The sequence below is a fragment of the Falco rusticolus genome, chromosome 2, assembly GCF_015220075.1.
Source record: "Falco rusticolus isolate bFalRus1 chromosome 2, bFalRus1.pri, whole genome shotgun sequence".
NCBI lineage: Eukaryota > Metazoa > Chordata > Aves > Falconiformes > Falconidae > Falco > Falco rusticolus.
This window is the reverse complement of record NC_051188.1, coordinates 85,250,001-85,272,745: the sequence shown is the minus strand read 5'-3', so window position 1 is coordinate 85,272,745 and position 22,745 is coordinate 85,250,001. Positions and strand designations below refer to the sequence as shown.

The window sequence follows — 22,745 nt, the reverse complement described above, 5'->3', positions numbered from 1 at the left end:
TCACTGCTAAAAGATGCAGCTGCAGGTACTGGTCATTAGTTGTTATTAAAATAGAAAGACAAATCTTAACAGCTTGATCAATTGTTCAAATTTTCATATATACAAGTTGTAATTACTCATATAATTGGTTGATTTGCTTAAGATATTTTAAATCTTCTGCTGAAATTAGTTGAAGTGAGCCCATACCAACAAAGCCGGCAAATATCTCCATCACTACTCATTCCCCGTATATAACAATAACTAAGAATAACAACTGAGGAATGTAGAGACCTGAAGACTAAGTTTATAATTTTTAAGAGAACAATGTTCAGAGGGTTCCATTATTTATGTCTAAAATACTCTCAATTCAAGGCAGCAGGTAGAGATTAATCACCTGAGTGAGTTACAGTGAAAACAATCAACCAAAATCTTTTCAAAAGTCACCAACTGAAATTTTATCCAGAATACCACAATAGTCACCAAAGGTCTAAAAAACCAGTTGAACATTTTCCTTAGCTGTACCAAGAGTAACGGTCTTAAAATAAACAAACAAACAAGATACATTAATGTAGTAGAAATTTGCCACATGCTACTTTTGCAATTCAAACCTGAACAAAAATCACTATTAAAATGACCTGGGATTGACAATATTCATTGCATGGTATTTCGAGTCGAATGAGACATGACTGGAAGCTCACAAATATTAATTTTGAACAACCAAAGGAAAATAATTGTTTTTTCTTTACAAGGATCACAGAAAGCATTATTAAGATTTAAAACACCTTAGCTGCTTATAACAAAAGGTCACCGTGAGTTATGTAGGCATACTTTAGCCTAAAACAACTAATTTGCAAACATTTTTCCTTTTGAATCCTGCCCACTAATCTCTAGATCTTTATTAACTTTCTTCTAAATAACACTTTCTACCATACATCAATTTCCCCCACACCTTCTTATTTTTTCCTTTGTTGTCTTCCCTTGTTGTCCCTACATTACACTAGTGAACATAGTCTGCTTATGTTTCACTCACTGGCAAGATTAAATCAAAAAGATCATAGAAAATCTTGAGCTGGAAGGGACTCATAAGGATCAGCATGTCCTACTCCCCGCTCCTTGCAAGACCACCTAAAATTAAACCATATGACTAAAAAGATAATCCAGATGCTCATTGAACTTTGACAGGCTTGGTGTCATGACCACTTCACTGTGGAGCTAGTTCTAGGGGTCAATGACCCTCTCAGTGAAAACCTTTCCCCAATGCCCAGTCTGAACTTCCCTTGGCACAGCTTCATTCCATTTCTCGTGTCATATAGCTGGTCACCAGAGACAGCAGATCAGCACCTCCCCTTCCGCTGTACCCATAAAGTAAGTTAGACTGTGATGAGGTCGCCCCTCAGCCTTCTCTCTCCAAGCTGAACAAGCTGAGTGACCTCAGCTGCTCCTTCTAAATTTTGCTCTTGAGGTCTTTCACCATCTTGGTTGCCCTCCTCTGGACACACTCTAATAGTCTGATGTCCTTCTATTGAGGTGCCCCAAAACGTGCACATTGCTCGAGGTGGGGTCACAACAGTGCAGTGTAGAGTGGAGACAATCACCTCCCTCAGCTGGCTAGCTGTGCTGTGCTTGACGCACCCCAGGATACAGTTGGCCTTTTGGCTGCCAGGGCACACTGCTGTTCATGTTCAACTTGCCGTGAACCCAACCCCCCAGATATCTTTCTGCAGGGCTGCTCTCCAGCCTCTCATCCACCCAGTTTGTGTGTATAACCAGGTTTATACTGTCCAAAGCAGAATCTGGCACTTGCTCTTGTTAAATTTTGTACAGTTAGTGACTGCCCAGCTTTCTAGTCCATTGACACCTCTCTGTAAGGCCTCTCTACCCTCAAGGGAGTCTACAGCTCCTCCTGGTTTAGTATCATCAACAAACTTTCTTAATGTAAACGCAACTCTTGCATCCAGAAGAGAGTTGAACCTTCCACTGCTTTTCATGACAGAAGAGAGGAAGGAAACCTGTCTTTTATGTTTTGCTACACACCTTTTCAACATCAGGGGAAAAAAACCCAACCAACCACAAAACAAAGAACCAACAGCTAACATATATATATATATATATTTTTTTTTTTTGCTGTGGAAGGGGGTCAGCTTTCTCTTCTTTACTGTCTGAACAGGAAAGGGGAAAGGCTGTAATAAAGCTCCTACCACATATCTTATTCTTGCAGACAAGTTTGTTTGCTTCCTGCCACACACCTCCACCCCACCCACCCCCTACACTCCCCCAGTATTATGAACATTCTTATTGCAGAGTTTATTCTGTGCTGCCTATATAGCCTATTTTGGGAATTTGTATCAAAAGACAGTATCTTAGGTAACACCTGGTTAATCACAATCTTCCCTCAGCTAATTTTGCTTAGAGGAAAGCTATAAGCAGAAAGACCTTACAGCTTGCAATTTTTAAGTGGAAGTTAGTAAGGTTGCATACTCTGTGAATACCAAACTTCATAGACAAGATACAAAGTCAACATATCAAATAGGAACAAGACAGTTTCGTCAAATTAATTTAAGACTTGTGTATAAAATAAGAATTTCTTAAGATGATGAAAGGAAACAGAAGTATTTTACAGATGTCTAGTGTTTTTGTCTGGTTTAAAATGCATGCATCGTCCAGTATAAATACAATTAGCTAGGGTAGGTTTTATTAAGTTCATTTGCTTAAAAACTAAGCAAAGAAAAGCTTTAAGATACACTACTGATATACAAAAAGCTTTTTAGTAGCCAAGATAAGTAAGGAAAATAGCAAAAAACGGTATCTCTGCATAAATTAAAATACAAAAGTTTTAGCTTTTACAGAAAATACTTAAATATAGCCCATATCTTAACTACTCTCATGATTAAAATTGAGATAAAATTCTGAAAAAATGTTTTAAAAGCTGCTCATGGGATAGACTTAAAATATCAACAAACTCAGAAACAAACTGATTTCTCATGGGACAGATGAAATATCAGGCACCTCAGAAACAAACAAACAAACTTCATATAAGGTAGAAAACGAATGTTTAGCTGAATAAAAAATATTTACTTTTCAAAATGTAATTGCTAACGATTCCCTAGTCATCTGTTTCAAGATGTGTCAATCATCAGTAACTTCAGAACACAAACAAAAACCCAAACCCAAACCCTTTCATTTTTGACCATTGTATATGATTCCAGAAGAGTAGGGCTTTACTGAATAATAGTTTCCTTCCTACATCGTATTTTAAAAATATTGAGACAGCAAATATTTGATTATCAATACTAAATCTTAAAGTGTTCACAAATTACTTGTATGCTCTTTTGACAAATATTAAGTTACATTAACAAAGTTTCACCACCGAATGAATACTCCCTTTTTGTTCTAATATAGTAGCTAGCAGTTTGCAGTTTTCATTAAATTAACAGCCAGAGAATATTGTAGTTATGCCATACACTGTTAAGAGATATTTGAGTATCTAATTAGGAGAGGTGATAAATATACAAAGTAAAAATAAAGTAGTATGCTGGAATCTTCATACAAGATTCCTCACTTACTAGTAATTCTGCTTTTCAGTCTACATAATAATAACATAAAAATAACAGATTTATTATTGTGAACAAAACTGTTAGTTTCACAAATTCATATAGTTTCAAATAGGTACAGAATTTACTTTTCCTTTGGAAAAGTTTTCTTTTTTTTTTTATTTGTAGAGGGGGAAAAAAAAGAAAGGTGGCAAGCACCATGGTTTACAACACTGAATAGCAAATAATTAGAGCAAACATTTGGAAAAACACCAATGTTTGAGAATTTTTCAGTTGCTGGGTAAACAACTGCAAGTATCTTTGCCAAAACCGGAATAAAATGTTTAATCCAAAGTGACTTTTGTATAAAGAAAATAACTTATTCATTAATCTGTTTTAAAAAGAAAGTTCAACCAATTATAGCAAAGACTGTTACTATATCTACTCAGTTGTGCACCCCTGTTTTTAATTCCAATTTCATTCAGAACTTAAAAGCTGAATCTTGTGCTCTAGCACATTGAAAGCCTGTTCCTCCTCCAGTAGCTGACACAAATTCAGTTCTAAAGATGAAAGATAGTGTACTAAGAAGCAATTCGGTACTGGTTTTACCCATGCCTTTCATCCACAAGTTCCACTACAGACACACCATACATTGCTGTTACAAGGGAAATTATTTGGCTGCACAGAAGACACACACTTAGGCATTCATGAAGCTTTCACCTATAAGGTGGCAAATGCCTGTCATCTTTGACTCAGATCTTACTACCTACTCCAGTGAGCACCACGTGAGATGCTCCTTTTTTAATTCTACACAGGGTGAAACATGACCATCTTGAATTAAACGAGCTCCTCTAACAGATTTTCACTCTACAAAGCAGTAACGTTACAGAGCAGATAGTTTTATTATGTTCAACTACACCACCAGCAGACAGTTTTTTCATATATTTCTCTTGGGGAAATACACAGGATACAAGATTGTTAGTTCAATCTTGAGACATGCCCTACTATATTAAAACATTAAGAAACCTGATGTTATGTTTTAGACTCATTTTCACATTTTGTTGAAGTTTGGTTCTTCCCATCAGAAATTCAGCACCAGGTAAGCCACTGAGAACAGCACAAACATAAAGAAAATTGCATTTATTTGTGGCTTAATGGGAAATTGCATGAAAATATGGCATATGGATCATAGTGTGAAAAAGACAATGTATATAATATGTACAAAGGCATACATAAAAAGGAAATAAAACAGCTGTTCAACATCACCTTGTAGTAAAGAATGTATTAGAAATGTTCTCTGAGGGAAAACTACTTAGCAATGTAGAATGCACAGCAGAGAATACACAGAAACAGATAAAATTAAAGAGATCATGTAAAAGCAAGGCACCTTTCAATCATGACTGCATAAGGAAGTACAAAAGATAAAGTGAAAGAGGAAAGTCTATTACATGTAAGACTAAATAATAGTGATATGAGTCATGTCATCCTGCTAAAATTTCAATATACAGATACATAAGTCATATTTTAAAGATTTGAGTATCTAGAGTTTGAATACACATTTTGGATATGTATTAAAAGGCAATTTGAAATCATGATCTTTCCAGAAGATATAAAAATTGCAGATGGTCTAAATAATTAAAACAGAAACCAGCTACGTATTGAGTTACCTTTATTTCAGTGCATGCACATTAAAACTCTGGCCCCAAAGCTGGAAAAAAAAATGCTTTAGGGCATGTACGTACAGATAGTTCTTAAGCTATCTCAATAGAGCACAAAGATAACATTAAAACAAACAAAAAAGGAAATCTGCCTCACTGTACTATTTATCTTGCTAAAAGTTAGGTACTTGTGCAAAAAAAAAATCAAATTCATTTACAATCAAATGCATGGAAAAATTGATTTTCTACTTTGAGAAAAGCATTTAATTTATACTAACCTTCAGGGTCAAGTAGTTTCTCTATCCCCAGGTGTTGCCTGGCTATGTTGAATGCATGTTCTAATCGTTGTACACTTGACTGCTGGGAAGCAACAACGTTCCAATCAAATAGGTCTGGTCTAAAACAAAAATAAAAGGAACAGTAAGTCTCTTCTTTTTTAGCATTAGATTTACTTAACTATTTCTACATCCATCCAACAGCATCAGCAACTACATTTTATTTTCTTATTGAAAGAACTGGTTCAGTCAGCGCTGGAATGAATGAATGATAAACTCATAAAATTGTTTAGGTTGGAAAAGACCTTAAGGATCATCAATTCCAACCATTAGCCTAACACTGCTAGACTAAAGTCCACACATTAGACTGATAAGTCCACCACTGAATCATGTCCCTAAGTGGCACATCTACACATCTTTTTAATACTTCCAGGAATGGTGATTCCACCACCTCCCTGGGCAGCCTGTTCCACTGCTTGAAAACTCTTTCGGTGAAGAACTTTTTCCTAATATCAATTATAAACCTCCCCTGGTGCAACTTGAGATGTTTTCCTCTTCTCCTATCACTTGTTACATAGAAGAGACTGACACCCACCTGCCTACCTTTCAGGTAGTTGTAGACAGCAATAAGATTCCCCCTGAGCCTCCTTTTCTCCAGGTTAAACCACCCCAGCTCCCTCAGCCACTCCTCATGAGACTTCAGCTCTACACCCTTCACCAGCCTCATTGACCTTGTCTGGACACACTCCACCACCTCTACCTCTCTCGCAAAGTGAAGAGTCCAAAACTGAACACAGCATTCAAGGCGTGGCCTCATCAGTGGAGTATAATGGGACAGTCACTTCCATTGTCCTGCTGGCCACACTGTTTCAGTTGGAAGCCAGGATGCTATTGGCTGCCTTGGCCACCTGGGAACACTGTCAGCTTGTATTCAGGTGGCAGTCAGCACCCCCAAAGTCCTTTTCTGCTGGGCAGCTTTCCAGCCACTCATCCCCAAACCTGTAGCGTTGCATGGGGTGGTTGCGAACCAAGTGCGGGACCCAGCACGTCTCCTTGTTCAACCTCTTACAGTTGCCCTCAGCCCATTGGTCCATCCTGTCCACATCCCTCTGTAGAGTCTTCCTACTCTCAAGCAGATGGACACTGCCCCCAACTTGGTGTTGTCTGCAAACTTACCAAGGGTGAACTCAATCCCCCCATCCAGATAAAGGTATTAAACAGGACTGGCCCCAATACTGAGTCCTAGGAAACACCACATGTGACCAGCCACCAGCTTGATGTAACTCCATTTACTGCTATTCTCTGGGCTTGGCCATCCAGCCAGCTTTTAACCCAGTGCAGAGTACACCCATCCAAGCCATAAGCAGCCACTTTCTCCAGGAGCATGCTGTGGGAGATACTGCCAAAGGCTTTACTAAGGTCCGGGTAGAAAATATCCACAACCTTTCCCTCATCCACTAGGTGGGTCACCTTGTCATAGAAGGAGATGAGGTTTGTCAAGTAGGACCTGCCTTTCATAAAACCCTGCTGGCTGGGCCTGTTCCCCTGGCTGTCCTTGCATGTGCCACATGATGGCACTCAGGATGACCTGCTCCATAGCCTTCCCCAGCACCGAGGTCAGGCTGACAGGCCTGTAGTTCCCCAGATCCTCCTTCAAGCCCTTCTTGTAGATGGGCATCACATTGGCTAACCTCCAGTCAACTGGGACCTCCCCAGTTAGCCAGGACTGTTGGTAAATGATGGTGAGTGTCTTGGTGAGCTTTTCTGCCAGCTCCCTCAGTACCCTTGGGTGGATCCCATAGACTTGTGCACAACTCAATGGAGCATCATGTCACTGACTGTTTCCTCCTGGACTGTGTGGACTTTATTCTGCTCCTTGTCCCCGTCTTCCAGGTCAGGGGGGTGAGTACCCAGAGGGAACAACTGCTCTTACTATTAAAGACTAATGCAAAAAGGGCATTAAGCAGCTCAGCCTTTGTGGCAATGCTCCCCATCGCATCCAATAAAGGACGGAGACTATCCTTCGCCTTCCTTTCGTTTATAACACACTTGTATAAACATGTTTTGTTATCTTTTACAGCAGCAGCCAGCCTGAGTTGTAGCTGGGCTTTCACCTCATTAATCTTCTCCCTGCATAACCTTGCAACATCCTTGTAGTCCTCCAGAGCTGCCTGCCTCTTCCAGAGGCGGCAAACTCTCCTTTTTTCTCCGAGTTCCAGCCAAAGCTCTCTGTTCAGCCAGGCCAGTTTTCTCCCGCAATGGCTTGTCTTTTGGCACATGGCGACAGCCTGCTCCTGCTACCTTCCTGAGGAATGTCCAGCCTTCCTGGACACCTTGTTCCTTCAAAGCTATCTCCCAGGGGACTCTGTCAACTAGACTCTTAAACAGGCTGAAGTTGGCCCTCCAGAAGTCCAAGGTTCTGCTGACCCCCCCCCCTTACTTCTCTGAGATTCAAAAACTCTTATCACCTCATGATTGCTATGCCAAAGACATCCTCCAGCCTTCACAGCACCCACCACTCCTTCCCTCTTTGTAAACAGCAGGTCCAGCGGGGCATCTCCCCTGGCTGTCTCACTGACTAGCTGTGTCAGGAAGTTATCTTCCACACACTCCTGGAACCTCGTGGACTGTTTCCCCTCTGCTGTGCAGCATTTCCAGCAGACATCTGGTAGGCTTAATTCCCCCATGAGGTCAAGGGCTAGTGATCTTGAGACTTCTCCCAGCTGCTTGTAGAATGTTTCATCTGCCTCTTCTTCCTAGTTGGGTGGTCTGTAACACACTCCCACCAAAATATCAGCTCTTTCGGCCTTCCCCCTGGTTCTTATCCATAAACACTCAACCCTACTGTTCGCCACCATGCAGCTCTAGGCAGTTGAAACACTCCCTGACACACAGAGCTACCCCGCCACCTCTCCTTCCGCCCATGCCTTTGTAAGAATTTGTAGCTATCCATTGCAGCACTCCAGTCATGTAAGTTTTCCCACGTTTCCATGATGGTGACTATATCATAGTCTTTCTGACAACTACATGAAAAATCAATAATGAATAATCTGAGTGTCCTACCATGGTAAGAAGATGTCTTTTCACATCTTTAACCCAGGCTCCAGGGAGGCAGCAGAATTCTCTAATAAGTTGGTCTGGTCTGCACATTGGGCTGTTGTTTCCCCTCAGGAGACAGTCTCCTGGGACAATGACCTGTCTGTTTTTCTTTATGGAAGTGGCTCTGACCCATGGCGTAGACCAACTTAACCTTGGCAACATCTCCATGCTCAAAAACAGGCATGTTGCCACCTGCATATCCGTAGGAAGCCTTGCTTTATCACTTTCCCACTTCAAGTTTAAAGCTCTTTTGATAAGCCCTCCTAACTCCAGTGCAAAGACCCTTTTCCCCCTTTGAGACAGTTGTACCCTGTCTGTTGCCAGCAATCCTGTTGTAGTGTAAACCAAACCATGATCAAAACCCCCAAAATTCTGTTGGTGATGAAAAAAAGTTTCATCAGATTTTCCGCATTTATTGTGCATACAATAAGAAGAAAGACAACTATGCTAGTTGTGACTTTGATACAGTGTTCTAAAATCAGATAGTATTTAAATGTATAATTTTATCTACAGATAAACTATTTTATTTACACAAATTAAAATGTTGTAATTAGTTATGAGAGATTTACTTAAATTTTTATTAATTTTAAAAGTTCTTTTTGAAGATTTTCCTGTAGTTATAATAGATGGAAAAAGTGTTTACTACATCAGGCAGTAATAACATCAAGAGAGCAAAGGAAAAATGACATTTAAGTAGTAGTAGTAATTTCCCAGTTATGCACCTTTGCTATCCAGTTTTTTTCTGAGAAGGGAGTGATTTACACAGTAATAATTTATTGTAAAGTATTTTGCTTCTTTACACAGAGGTTCTTAAACATTAATCCAATGTAGAGGTTTGTCCTTCCCACATGCAGAACAACTTCAGAATATTAAATTTGGCGGGGGGCAGGATGGGCAAGGGAGAAGAAACTTAGGTGATAATCTCTGTTTCTAGTCATGGATGCAGTAAGTCTGTGATCTAATAGATCATTTTGCATACTAAAACACAGGCATTTTCAAAATACAGATTATGTCTGGACAATTTTTCCCATCATTCTTGTATTGGGTATGACGAGGTTGCTGTTACCATTCTTCATAGTGATCCACATGATGTTGTGTTTTGGTTTTGTGGTTAAAACAGTGTTAATAACAAATTGTTTGGCTATTGCTGAACTATGCTTATACAGAATCAAGGCCATCTCTTCCCCCACCACCACTTTGCCTCCCGCAAGTGAGTAGGTTTGGGGTGGTTAAGAAGTTGGGAGGGGACACAGCCAGGACAGGTGACCCAAACTGGCCAAAGGGATAGTCTGTACTACGTAACTCACCCAGCAAGAAATACTGGGGTAGAGCGGGATGGAGGTTTTGTCTTCTAAGATGGCCACTGCTGGGCATCAGTCTGCTTGGAGATGCTGAGATACTGCCTTTCCATCACTTGTTTTGCTACTCTTCTTTCCTTCATTTATTAAACAGTCTCTACTTTGACTCATGAGTTTTCTTGCTTCTGCTTTTCCTATTCTCTTTCCTGCCCCAGGGGAGCAGGGGAAGAAGCAAACACGTGGTTGTGTGGGTGTTCAGGTGCTGACTGGGATCAAGCCACCACATTGCTACACCTTACTCAATGGCATACAGATATTCCTCAATTTTTTATTCTCCCCAAATATTGGCTGGCATATGGCATAGGCTGCATAAACTCATACAATCAAATTTAGCAAAGAGAGCACTGTAGGAACCACAAAGCTATCCATTATGACTTTCTTAAAAATCTCTGTAAGGATGTGTTGCATAAATACTACACAGACTAGCATATATAAAAAGATTATTCAGTGACGAAAGATTTTAGGACAAGGAAAGAAATGAATTATATCCAAGGGGCTACCTCCCTCCACCCCCAAACGTTTTTTCAGGGATTTGGTTTGAAGTTCTAGTCACACTTGTGCTGCTCAGACCAAAACATTATCTTCATATATCACCAAACAAGTCACGATTATAAGATTTTATATACAGGAACAGACTTTCTTCTAACCAGTCAGGACTCCACTGGGCAAGAACAGTAACAGTTAGAATTATTCATTGAGGAATGACACAATATTGTTTTATTCCTCTTGAAAAACCGCTGTCATCATTAATAATATCTTAGATATACAACTTCATCCAACTTCTCAATTGCATAGTCCAGGAGGATATTTTTGAGTTAATGTGTCCACACAGGCCAAGACTATTACCATCACATATTCTATAGAGGTAGGATTCTCAAAATAAGACACAGAAAGAATTAGATTTGTTTGTTCATTTAAAAAAAAAAAAAACAACAATAAAAACAAGCATTCAAACACAAAAGTTTCAATAACAAAGTTTCAGAAAACATGCTGTAGAAGACCTTGGTTGAATTTGCATACTTACTAGCTCTACTGCATATGCATGTGCTTGTGTAGAGCATACACAGCATCTCACATTTTACATTTACTACAGATGGCAAAAATTTGAACCCTCTGAGGCATAGCTATAAAAGAGTAGTAAGCTTCAGTAAGTCATTGACAGTTTTCTTATGAATTTTCTTAGTATTGTACATAAAGGACAGCACAGATATCAAGCCAGCTTAAAAGTATACAGCCATCTACTGCAACTCAGTTCTGACAAGCACCAGCTTAAAAAAAAATAATAAAATTTCAAAAAACTCTTTCCATTACAACAGCAATTTAACTTTCCAGATTTTTCCTTTGTTGAAACTACACACATTTCAGTAAGTCTGTCACCAGAATCAGTGGCATAATGTCAGCTTGAAGCATCAGCTTCTCAGTGCTCCATGCCTAGATGTTTTGCCGAGTACATTTATGTGGCAATACTGCCAAGTACAATTGCAGGAGACATTACAGTGTAGAAGATTAAGAATTATTGTATATGGCAAATGGCTTTTAAAAATGCCTGAAACAAAATTTCAAATACCAACTATTATTAGCTTTCTACGGAGTTTTAAATAGAGAGGTGAGCAGGTATGATATAGTGAAGAGAAATAAAATGGAATACTGATACTCCACCTTCTTTGCTTCTCAGTATTGTTCAAATTGTGAAAAGCAAGAGGAAAATTGTTCTCATGTCTGCAGTTTCGTTCATGACTGACAGAAAGTAAAGCCAAAGAGACATAACTAGCAGTCTTCACTCCTTTCCCTGAACACATACAAGCATATGCATGTTCAAAGAAGTTAGAATTAACTAGAACATGTTGAACTCCATCTAGCCACCCACTGATCAGCTAAACCAGCACTGATAGTTTATGAAAAGATCATGGAAAGCCGAAATTGAAAGGCTTACGGGCTTCAATCATCAAGTTTTGTATTGTAAAGTCAATATTTATACTGAACAATAAGTAATTTTTGTACCTGTGGTTCTTTCTTATAACCAGCAGAAAGAAAGAAAGAAAAAAAAAATCCGGAAACAAACAAAAAAGGTGGAAAACCCCCCAAAGTTCATAAAAATATATTTGCATAAAAAAGTTGGTCATTAAGTAGAAGAGTGACTCCCCCTCCCCCAAACACACAATTTATGGTGGAAATGGATCAGCCAGGGTAAGAAAATGGCATCTGAAGTATACTAAAGCCAAAAAACCCCAGGCATATCTCTATGTAGAAATTAAAGTAATGGGTAAAACCAAACCAAAGTTACTACAAAAAGCAACAGGTTACCATACAGCTTCAGGCCACAAAACAAAACTCAGAGGCAGCAGAAAACTATGTGCAGTAACTCCATCCCACCCCAGTGCTCTTCTGTTCCTAGCCACAGCTCCTGTCAGCGACACAGAGTTTCAAGGCACATACTCATTTTTCCTCAGAGACCAGCTGCTAAATCTTTGTCAGAAATGGAAAGCTAGTTTTCATGAGTGCAGATATAAATACTATAACCAAATAAGCCCCACAACAGTTTATAAGCAGTAATGAAAAGCAGAACTTCTGAGGTTGGTTTCTTTAATTACTAAAAAACATGTTTATTCATTCAAAGAAGTTTTTCAATATGCATCTAAGAGGTAACGAATTTTGCAAAGTTGTCAAATCAAGCAAAATAAGAGGAAAAAAAGCATACACTCCATAGGGAAAATTCTGAAGATAAGAAGAAACACATTTTGAAGATACTTCATCACAGGATGTATTGTTTTCATTTCTTCAGAATTTCTGGAGTGACTTATTTCTAAAATACCACAACCCTTTAAACCAACAACAATGTAACTTGCATAATTTTGGTAAAAAACAAGTTACACTAAAGCAATTATGAACATCACAAAGAAACACCATACATGTTTTAAAAGGCCATTTTCTTAAGCTATATTAATATCTAGCTAAGGTTATAATACTATTAGAATTAGGCTCCATTAAAATAATTTAGCAAAAGAGCAACTTGCAGATCTAATTCACAAAAGCTTCCCATCAGTGTATGTAGAAAAAAGCCATGTTTAAATCATAAAAGTTACTATCTCTTCCTCAAGAGAGAAGTTGTATTTGTTATTCAAGCTTTATTTATACAAGAAAATCTTGTGTAAGTTTTCACTACTCTTACAATTAAAACAAACCAGAGCCAGTAACTAGCATATAATCTAGTAACTTGTTACAGTAAAAGTACTTTCATACCTTTTTTAATGTCATTTTCCTTCCCTCCCCACTCTGCTCTCTTGAAGCAGAAACAGCTGCAATGAAGTGCTCATTTTTAAGGCAGTCACCTGGTCTAAGTTAATCATTTTAAAGAAGCAAGAAGGAAGCTCATGAATGCTACTGTCCCACCTCAAAATCCTCATTAAAGGGACAGGGATGTGGCAGGGGGGAACCACCAATAAACCAAACCTTGAGAAAGTTAGAGGAAAGAGGCAAGACTCTCTCGGATACCCATTTAGAAAAAAAAAAGATTAAAAGAAATAAACAGGGAAGCTCTGTGTGATCTGGAGTCAAAAGCAGTGAGAGTTTCAACTGTAGCTGAACTGACATCTCTTCATTAGCAAAGTATTTTTGTTTCCATATATTCCTAAGGTGATGGTGCCACTTCACCACTGCTGCCTTGTTTATTCAGTTTAATGCAAAACACACTGTTCAAGGAACCATATCCTAAGTTTATCTTTATACTCAGAAAATTTGCACCCTGAGCTCACTGATGTGCTCCTGTAGCTTTTCTAAGTAACCTGTGCTCCGCTGCTCCTCACACTCAGCTTCAAAAACAATTGCTAAAGAGCCTAAAAGTCCACACAGGCACGGTGTTTATACAAATGGGAATATCTACACAAAGTAACTCCTTTGCAAAATTCGAGAGCTTAGCCAGTATTTCAGGTGAGGCAATATAGAAACTACAGTGTGGTATATATTTCGATGCAGTTATAAAAAAAAATAATAAAAGCCTTGATTTATTTATAAAAGAGAAATCTAATTGTAAAAATACTAGTGTGGTTTAGACATACAACAAGACTAACCACAGGATGTACTAATAATCTTAATAGCTTACTACTTTATGCCAAAATACCTTTCTTAACATACCATAAAAGTATTATGAAGCACCAATTTTAAAAGCAAATGAAATAGGACTGAGTTTAGGAAACAAAATTTAATGCTTGCATATTGTGAGAGACTGATTCCTATAGATATAAAAAAGAAATTACTTTAATGCTACCAGTAAATCTTCTGTCACTTTCAGAGACCCTAAATACTATGGGAAAATTTGGTTATCATCATTCCTTCAGCATTGGAGAGACTTTTTTTTGGGGGGTGGGGGGTGTTGGGGTGGGGTGTTGATAGCAGTCAGTCTAGAAATACCGCTAAAACTGGCAAAAAATACACACACCAGGCACGAGGTCCACCATATGAGTTTATTACCATACCTGAATTTCAAACTATGGCTTCTTTTTTTTTCTGACTAATTTTGCTTCTATTCCTGAGAATGTCTAAATGTGATGAAGACTGCACACAAACTGCAGCCTGAGTGTCCATGCAGAAGGCTTACAGCTTAACCTTGAAATACACCTGAAGGAACAGCTAAATTCAAAAGACTTCAGTGTCAAAAGGAGGAACTACTATTTGCAGTAAAGAGTATTTTTTGACAAATCATGAAAGTCTTTTACGTTTCAGGAATTATGAGTATATGTTTTAAATCACTAAAAATTATTTTCCCCACCAATATTTTCTATGTATGTGTTATTTCCTAAGTAACCATAAAAATAACCATAGCTGTTCTGACAATTAGAGAAACAAATCCTTGTTTTTCTTCAAGAGCCCATTTCAATGTTAAAATTGCTAGTAGAAAGAGAGGTACTGAAATGTATTGTGGAAATGGACAATAATAAAGGAGGAAAAAAGACAATGGAAAAAGTGAGCTAATAAAATACAGAGAAATAGACTCAGAGGAAGACAGGAAAAAAGAAGAGAACACCTGGATCAAACTTTATGGAGAATAAGGAAATGGAAGAGAAAGATGTAGAACAGGAGAACTGGAGAAACAGAAAATCAGAAGTAAAACAGAGATGCTATAATACAAAAGCGTTTGTCTTCAGTGGGCTTGCCATTCTGTGTATGTATACCAAATATCAGAGCATAAAAAGCCTAGGATGTATGCAATACCAGGTTTCTCTGAGATTTCAGGTAATCAGGTGTTGATCGACTTAAGTGTATATGCAAACTCTCTTTAGGTATGAAGCCAAGACACTCTGACACTCAACAAGTAGGTACCTGCATTTTAGAGTGACTAAATTAGGTGTCAGTGCTTCTTAGAGAAGGCTTTTTATTCTTATAGAATAGAGCTAGGTGCTCCTAAACACTCAGAGTGTCTTAGTGTACCTATTTTATTGATTGCACCTTGATTCTTGAAGGGCAATTCAGTGTTCCTGCATACTGAGCATGAAGTGCAAAGTCACCAAAAATCATTATACAGGACACACTAAGCACAGCGGCTCATCTTAAAAACGACTGACTCAGGCCTTCAGAGAACATTAGGTCTTCCTCTGAGACTTTTGCAGAACACCTTAGTGATTAAATTCCAGAAGACAACAACTGGTGTGTCTTGGAGTCTTGGAGACTTGCTTTAGGGAATATGAATGCACACTTCCCAGATGAGTGCACTAACTACTGGGCAAGAAACAAGATTTCAGTGGAGTAATTGTTTTTCATTTCAACTAAAGATAGGCTCACTGCGCAGAAAGCTATAAAAATTTTATGGCAGCAGGAACAAGACTAAAAGCAAGCTTAATTTTGCAATTGTGTTTTAGAAAAAAATGAATAAAGTACATAAATTGTAGTGAGTAGGAAATGAACGTTCACAACTGGTGAACTTTGCATGGAACTGAACATAGCAGTGCATGAAGTATGATATACAGACACTTAGACTTGTGTGGAGACAATCCCAATGTGGCTTAGGCAGGCAACTTTCTTCTACAGCCCACAACTGATCCCGAATAGGAGCCTCTGTTCAGACTTCTGGAGCTCTTCTTACAGAAAGGGACAAAAAGGAACTTCCCATTACCAATTTCAGACACCAAATGATATTACATAGTCCTGCAGAGCACACATTCTGATTACCTGCATCAGGTAATTCAGATTGCATGCAATCAGGGAACAGGCAGTCTGAGAGTGTGTCTAGGTGAAAAGATAAGCCACCACTTTGGCCTTCTGCTGCACTGATATGCCGAAAATGTAATCAGGTAGTTACAAAGCCATACAGTACTACAGCCTTTGAGTCTAAAGTAATAATTAGTTATCAATTTAATTTCAGCATAACTAAATTTTTGGTATTTGTGAAATAAAGTATTTCCCCCAACTGTATCCAATGTAACAGGGGCAGCACTGTACCACCAAAAGCAGTAGGAATCACTCAGTCCTTTCTGTATCACAGAGTTCCTGTGTGACTTAAGTAACCTGGTGTCCGAATTAAAACCAACATTTTCCCACCTTAATAAGGCTGTGTCTAGACAATGTTTTAAGAAGACAAAAAGGTATGTAAGCTCACAGAGGTTATTAAGCTCTCACACTGTAACAGTTCTGCAAAGGTGATACAGACAAAACAGTATCCCATATAAATTTTTTTTGGGGGGTTTAGGGTGTTGTTTTCAAATTATCTGCAAGTATAGGATCAGATCTTTACAAAGTGATTCATTGATTTCTACAGGACAATTGCCTTCTTATACTGAGGTCCATCAGAATGAAACCATTTACGAAATGAGACAGAGAATAAATTAAAATGAGAAATTATTATAATCAGAAATAACAAAAAAGTAAGTTTAGAAAGTGAAAAAACCCCACCAAACTACATTTTAATTATGACCAATGAATAAAGTAGTTATCAAAAGCTAGTGACATAGTTACCGTATCTTAGTTTTTTTCTTATTTAGCTCCCTAAATGCAGTTCTGCTAGTACCTGCATAAACACTTGCACCGACACATACAAGGTGCAAGCAGATCAATGGCAGAGTAACAGCAGGATGGTGGGAAAGCCCATTGTTAATGTTATAAATACTAAATGCAAGTGAAAGGCATACACAAAGCCCTTCTAGGGTATAATAAATCCTTCCTTAAAGTAATGCTTCATTCCTAACATTACAAGCAAATGCTTATAAGTGAAAGTTCGTGGACCTTAGTTCAGTCAGATCTACTCAAAGCTCCCAGGCACATGCAGGGTGAAAAAACAGACTCACAGAAAGAGATGCCTACTGGGCCTGGGATAGCAGTACAATGCATAACCGTTATTAATTCACTGTCTGTCTTCAGACTACAACAGCAGTAGATTTAATTGGACAGTTTCACCCAGAAACAATTACGTGAGACATTGAAATTTTTAGAAAGAAACATCTGCAGCTTTTCACTGCTGAAGTTGGAAGGTATATATCATCTCAGACTACGCTTTTAGAAATATTTTGCCTTATTTTAGCTTGTCTTTAATGCAACTCAAAAAAAAAAAAAAAAAAAAAAAAAGCCTGACCTGTACTAATATCTTGTAAATCCCTCTTGTCTCTTACTAAACTGAGCGTACACATTCAGTTGTTAAAAACTCAACTCATTAGTAATTTGGAGCTCAGCCACCTTGCAGGACAGCCCCCTTTAGGAGAGAGGTATAGAAGAGAGATCAGGAGGTTTACCACACTGGAAAAATAAGTACTGCTTTAAAACTAGTAGTGCCAAGAACTAGACCTTTAAGATAGATTGGCTTGCACGTCTTCCTTATGCCAAGTACACAGAACTACTGCAGAACTCTGAATATCTAAAGGCAGAGTTTTATACTACATAGACTAGAACAAGACAACTTCTGAGAAAGGGTGAAAACTCAAGTCACCTGGAGGAACAACATGAAAGGTTCTGAAAACAAAGGCTACCTTCTCCAGCTGTGTCCTTTTGAGGCAAATCCATATTTTCAATCCAGCAACTGTCAGAGGCTTTCAAGTACTACATTCCCCCCCTTTAAGTCCCCACAGGAAGAACTCCTTCTCCCTCTATGACAACCTCAAAGGCTTAGGTTTGGTTCTATTTCTTCTCTTCTCAAAAGTTTCCAAGCCTGTAGTCATTGAAACTATCTACTTGTATATACACTGAAATTCCAGAAAAGGATCTGAACTGAGCATGTTCAGTTACACAATGAAAAGCTCAGACCCTCTCTCTCCACAAGAGGATTCAGTTTCGCACCAAACATAACACCCAGCAAAGCAATCAGGCAGCTGTTTAAAAGAATGCTGAAACATCCACACATGAAGTAGCTAAACCCCCCACATAACAGATACGCCATCCTCAAGTCCTGTTAACAGCCATCTGTTACAAATTCACTTAGCTAATGAAAAGTTACTTTTCCTACCTGTGACTGTGGAGGAGCGCATTGAAAGCCAATCCATCAGACCAGCTACTGGTGAAATTGATAACATTGACCTGTGGGTAATTACGAGTCGATTGGCGAACCCAGCTCAGCAGAATCTTTTCACTGTTTGTCTGCTGCAGTCCAGCCATGATGTTTTTCATTACATCTTTGACCTGCAACAAGAGACACAATTTCATCAATGACTGGAACTTGCTCATTAAAAGCTGACCTTTTTTTTTTTTTTTCTTTACACAAAATAACTTCAGTTGCCTAGATTTAAGCCTTAAAGACAAACCTCCTAAGTAATTAAAGCACATACTTGGTGTAACGGTATAACGATAGCAGTCAGGCTTGAATGCTTCCAGACAAATGAGACTGACTTGTTGGTCACCATTGGTGATGGATTCAGTACATTCACGCCTGTGCCACCGGAAGCGTTCCATGCATGAACAGAGAAGGCACATTTTTTTGTGCCACTTATGGGAACAGAGTTCGTTCAAACAAAGTATTTCTCCTTGTGGTTTTCTTTGCTCTGGAAATAAATCCTTACTTAATATGATACATTATAGCAAAAGTTGTTAAGAGGATGAAAAGCATTCTTCTCTCATTGACAGAGTTGAAAGGAGGCAGAATAAATGTGCTCAGCGCACTGTAGATTATGTTTTCTACTTAAATGTGCAAAGTACATATGCATACATGCACTTGGATGAAAAGTTAATTTCATTGCACACATTAAAACAGTATTGCATATGATTAATTTTTAATTTTTCAATGAATAGTTAATATTCCTCTTTCATTAGAGAAAGCTTATTGACCTACAGTTATTATTTCACAAAAAGCCATTATTTTTGAGGGCTTCTAATAACATTAGCCTGCAGTTTGACACAATGCAGTTGACTGCGTATTTCATAACTAGTGAAAGAGCACCAAAACCTTACATTAAGAAGTCTATAATTTATTGTCCTGTAAAGTAAATCCTTTTAAATAATTGTTTTCTCCATATATCTTATAAAGGCCACAGCTTTTTTAAAATATCCTTAAGATACAATTTACTATGAAGTTGCTTATTGTTGCTTATTTGCTTATGGAGTATAAAATTTCATTATGAGTCTCCACTTGAATTGCTCCACAGACAGTATCAGTTGAAGAACAACATTCAGTGCAGAAGTTACTTTAAGATAAAGGATAAAACACTTTGAAATTGTACAAACCATATGATAACATGCAGAAGATGTAATCTCAAAGAATAATCAACAACACAAAAAAGTTAATTACTATGATACTGAAGAAAAAAAAAAATCAGATACCATTTGATTGTTCAGTCTGGTAAGTTGCTTCCTAGTTTCACAGTAATTAATTCAATCATTTGAATAAGTGAAGATATGAATTACTAAAAGAATGTCTTGGTTTTACATCTGAGATGCATAGACTATCAACGCCTTCAATTTTCCTTTTGAGTCTCAGGTATAAAGTTAACTTTATATGTTATTAGTTTCTGAGATGGGAGGAGAATTGATCCTCCCTAAATTTCACGGACACATTCCTGACTGTGGTCTAAGATTGTAATTTTCACCAGTAAAATTTAATTTAAAATTCTGTCAGATAAGAATAGCAGGATGTTACAGTTGCTTCCATTTCTACACCAAGAGACAGAAAGTAAAAAGTTCAAGAAAAGTAATTAATATACTCTTTAATTTTGTTTCATATGTCTGAGTGGGTATCTTGAATTTCTCATTAATATTTTAGTGTCTTCATTATTGAGAGGTGACGATGTAGATTTACATAATTCAGCAAGAAGCTAAGAGATTTCCCTCCTGTATTTGCAGGCAAAACCCCTTCACTACTATCAAAATACAAAATTTTGTTTTTCATGAATCCAGGTGCTAAAAAGATGAGAATTTTCAAGTATAGCATCTATCGCACCAAATTTTAACAATATGAAAGACTAGAAAATATTGAAATTATAGCAATGGAGAACTTGTCAAAGCCAGGATTTTGTTGTTCATTTTGGATTTTTATCACGTGCTTATGTTTACAAATGCAGATTTTTCTGACTATTATAAGCAGACTGTAACATTTGAAAAAAGCAACACACATTCATGTAAAGGGTACCTGAATGAATGCAGAAACACAAGATTTAGAAATATAAAAGTTCATAACATACCAAGTGTTTGAGTTGACATTAACATAAGAGAAAGGAGCAATAAGTATGAACAGAGAAAATTACACAGAAACAATCAAACAATGGGCCCTCTGGAAGGCAATTATTTTGAAGAGTCCAAGTGACATTTTATCCTTTCATTTTAGAGAGGCAAAGCCCAAAATTTAGCATTTATTTCTAATTTTGAGTAAACAAACAGAAAATAGTTTCAGACTCGTCTTGTTGAATTATATATGCTGACAAGGAATAAAGATTTACTCTCATTTTCCTTCATTTCTCTGCATCAGTGAAGACTTAAATTTATGATTTTTGGTTATCTCCTAGGGAATGGCAAGCATTTTAAATAAAGAACTAAAATGGTCTTATCTCATCCTGAGAACTGAAGTCACTTCCTATTCAGTAAGAACTGGTAGAAAACTCCACTTCTACAACTGGACCTACCTGTCCTCCCAAGCACCCCGTGGGGTGCTGCCATCCCTCACACCCCACCTGATACCTTGGCAGCACCACGCAGCACCATGCCGTGCCATGCCATGCCGTGCCGTGCCGTGCCATGCCAGGCCGTGTCATGCCAGGCCACACCACTGTGGGCACAGCACTGTGCTGCTTGCAGGATGGCTGGGTTCTGAAGGGAAATCAGCGCCTGAGTGGAAAAACGCTGGCTGACTTCAAGGTTAGGAGGAAGCTTTTTGAAGGCTTCTCAGTTAAGATGTAGTGTTGAGAAACTAGTCCGTAGAGATGTGTTCACATCAGCGTGAATAGTGTTTGGATGGATAAGGTCCTCAGCACCCAGTATCAAAACCAACAGCCATTTCAAAGCATCTAGTAGGTTCTGCCTCTTGCTGTCAAATGATGAGTTGACCTATGATACTAATTTCTTTGTTACCCCTCCTTTGTAATGCAGTATATCCTGGCAGGAAAAAAAGCTTTAAGGTGTAAGAAAATCTGACTTCCACAGAATATAAATCCCTGCTCTTCCTGGGGAACATGCGTATACTATGGTGATAAAAAAAGATTCAATTTGAATAGAAGGTGTGGGGGCAGGGGGGCGAAGGGCAACACAGACACCCTCAAGATGACTTCTAAAATGTCAAACTTCCAAACAGATAGCTGTTAACAGAATGGGACCACCACTGTTCTTGTCACTACACTGCGAAGAAGCTGCCAGCAGCATGCCCAGGCCTGGCTCATGGCAGCAGTGGAACACTGGCCTCCCTGCTGCAGGACCAAGTCTTCGGGTCTATGCACGCGTAGCTGTCTCTGTGTAAGGTGACTAGGAACAGCACAACCTCAGGCTTGCACTGCATCTTTCTCACATAAAGCCAACACCCAGGCTTGTAACATTTTGTAAGACTGGCACTTAGCTTCAGGATGCCAGCCCTTAGAAGAGAGGGAGGGAGGAAGGAGAGAATCTAAAAAAAAATATTCTCAAAGCAAGGTGTTTTTATTTTTCTTAATCAAATAAGGACCTTATAGCTCCCTGACAGAACAACCGAGTACTTTTTACTTGCTGTATTACAGGTGTTCTGACTGCATAGATTACTTTTTTGTAGCTAGAATTCACTAAACTCTTTCAAAACACATTTTAAAGAACACTTTTAAGAACATTTTCATAGATGTTGAAGACATCTATCAAAGTAAAGCATCCTCTTTCTTCGTTGCTTCAAGGTGGATTGACAGTACTCTGTTAGTATTTTACTTCCACCATTATAATGCAACATAAAATAAAATGGTAATTCCAATTAAAATACCAGTTCTGCAACAAGTGCACAGCAAGCCTGATGCTTTTAATGGTCTCCAAATGAGGCTGACTGTTTAAATGCACTGTTCCCTGAAATATTTGCCTTCTGTATATGTCTATTCTTTCACTTAATTTCTGAAGTAAGTTGAGATTTTGGCTGTCTCTTATCAATGATTTTTGCTAGGTATTTTTTTTTCATGCTCTACATGAAAAAAAGTTTGCTTTTAAAGCAATAACAAAACAGCTTGCACACTGCAATATAGAATGTTTTTCCACTCTTAAGAGTCTTTGTCAAATGTAATAGTTCAGAAATTAATAATTTTTGTTTGGTTTTGCTTAAGTGTCAATGCTGCAGTGAGGGTGGGATCACAGAACTGTGAGAAAGATGGCAGCAGCTTCAAGGAAGCAGAAACTCTGATAGATTCAGTGCCATAAAGAGCTTTGGCAGCAGGTGCTCAACTCAGAATGATGGTTCAATTTCATTAAAACTTTAATAATAATCTGAAAAACAGGCTAGATAAA

At 38.2% G+C, this 22,745-nt stretch overlaps 1 protein-coding gene across 9 annotated transcripts in view; it reads right to left on the bottom strand.

Moving 5' to 3' along the window:
• Positions 1-22,745, bottom strand: part of DMD (dystrophin) — a 1,095,710-nt gene that overhangs the window by 857,596 nt on the left and 215,369 nt on the right. For all 9 annotated transcript variants that reach the window (XM_037376983.1, XM_037376984.1, XM_037376980.1 and 6 more), the window contains exons 6-7: positions 18,322-18,494; positions 5,446-5,564 (exon numbers count right to left, since the gene is read on the bottom strand). In XM_037376983.1, coding sequence (XP_037232880.1) covers positions 5,446-5,564; positions 18,322-18,494 — 292 coding nt within the window. The remainder of the gene's footprint in view (positions 1-5,445; positions 5,565-18,321; positions 18,495-22,745) is intronic.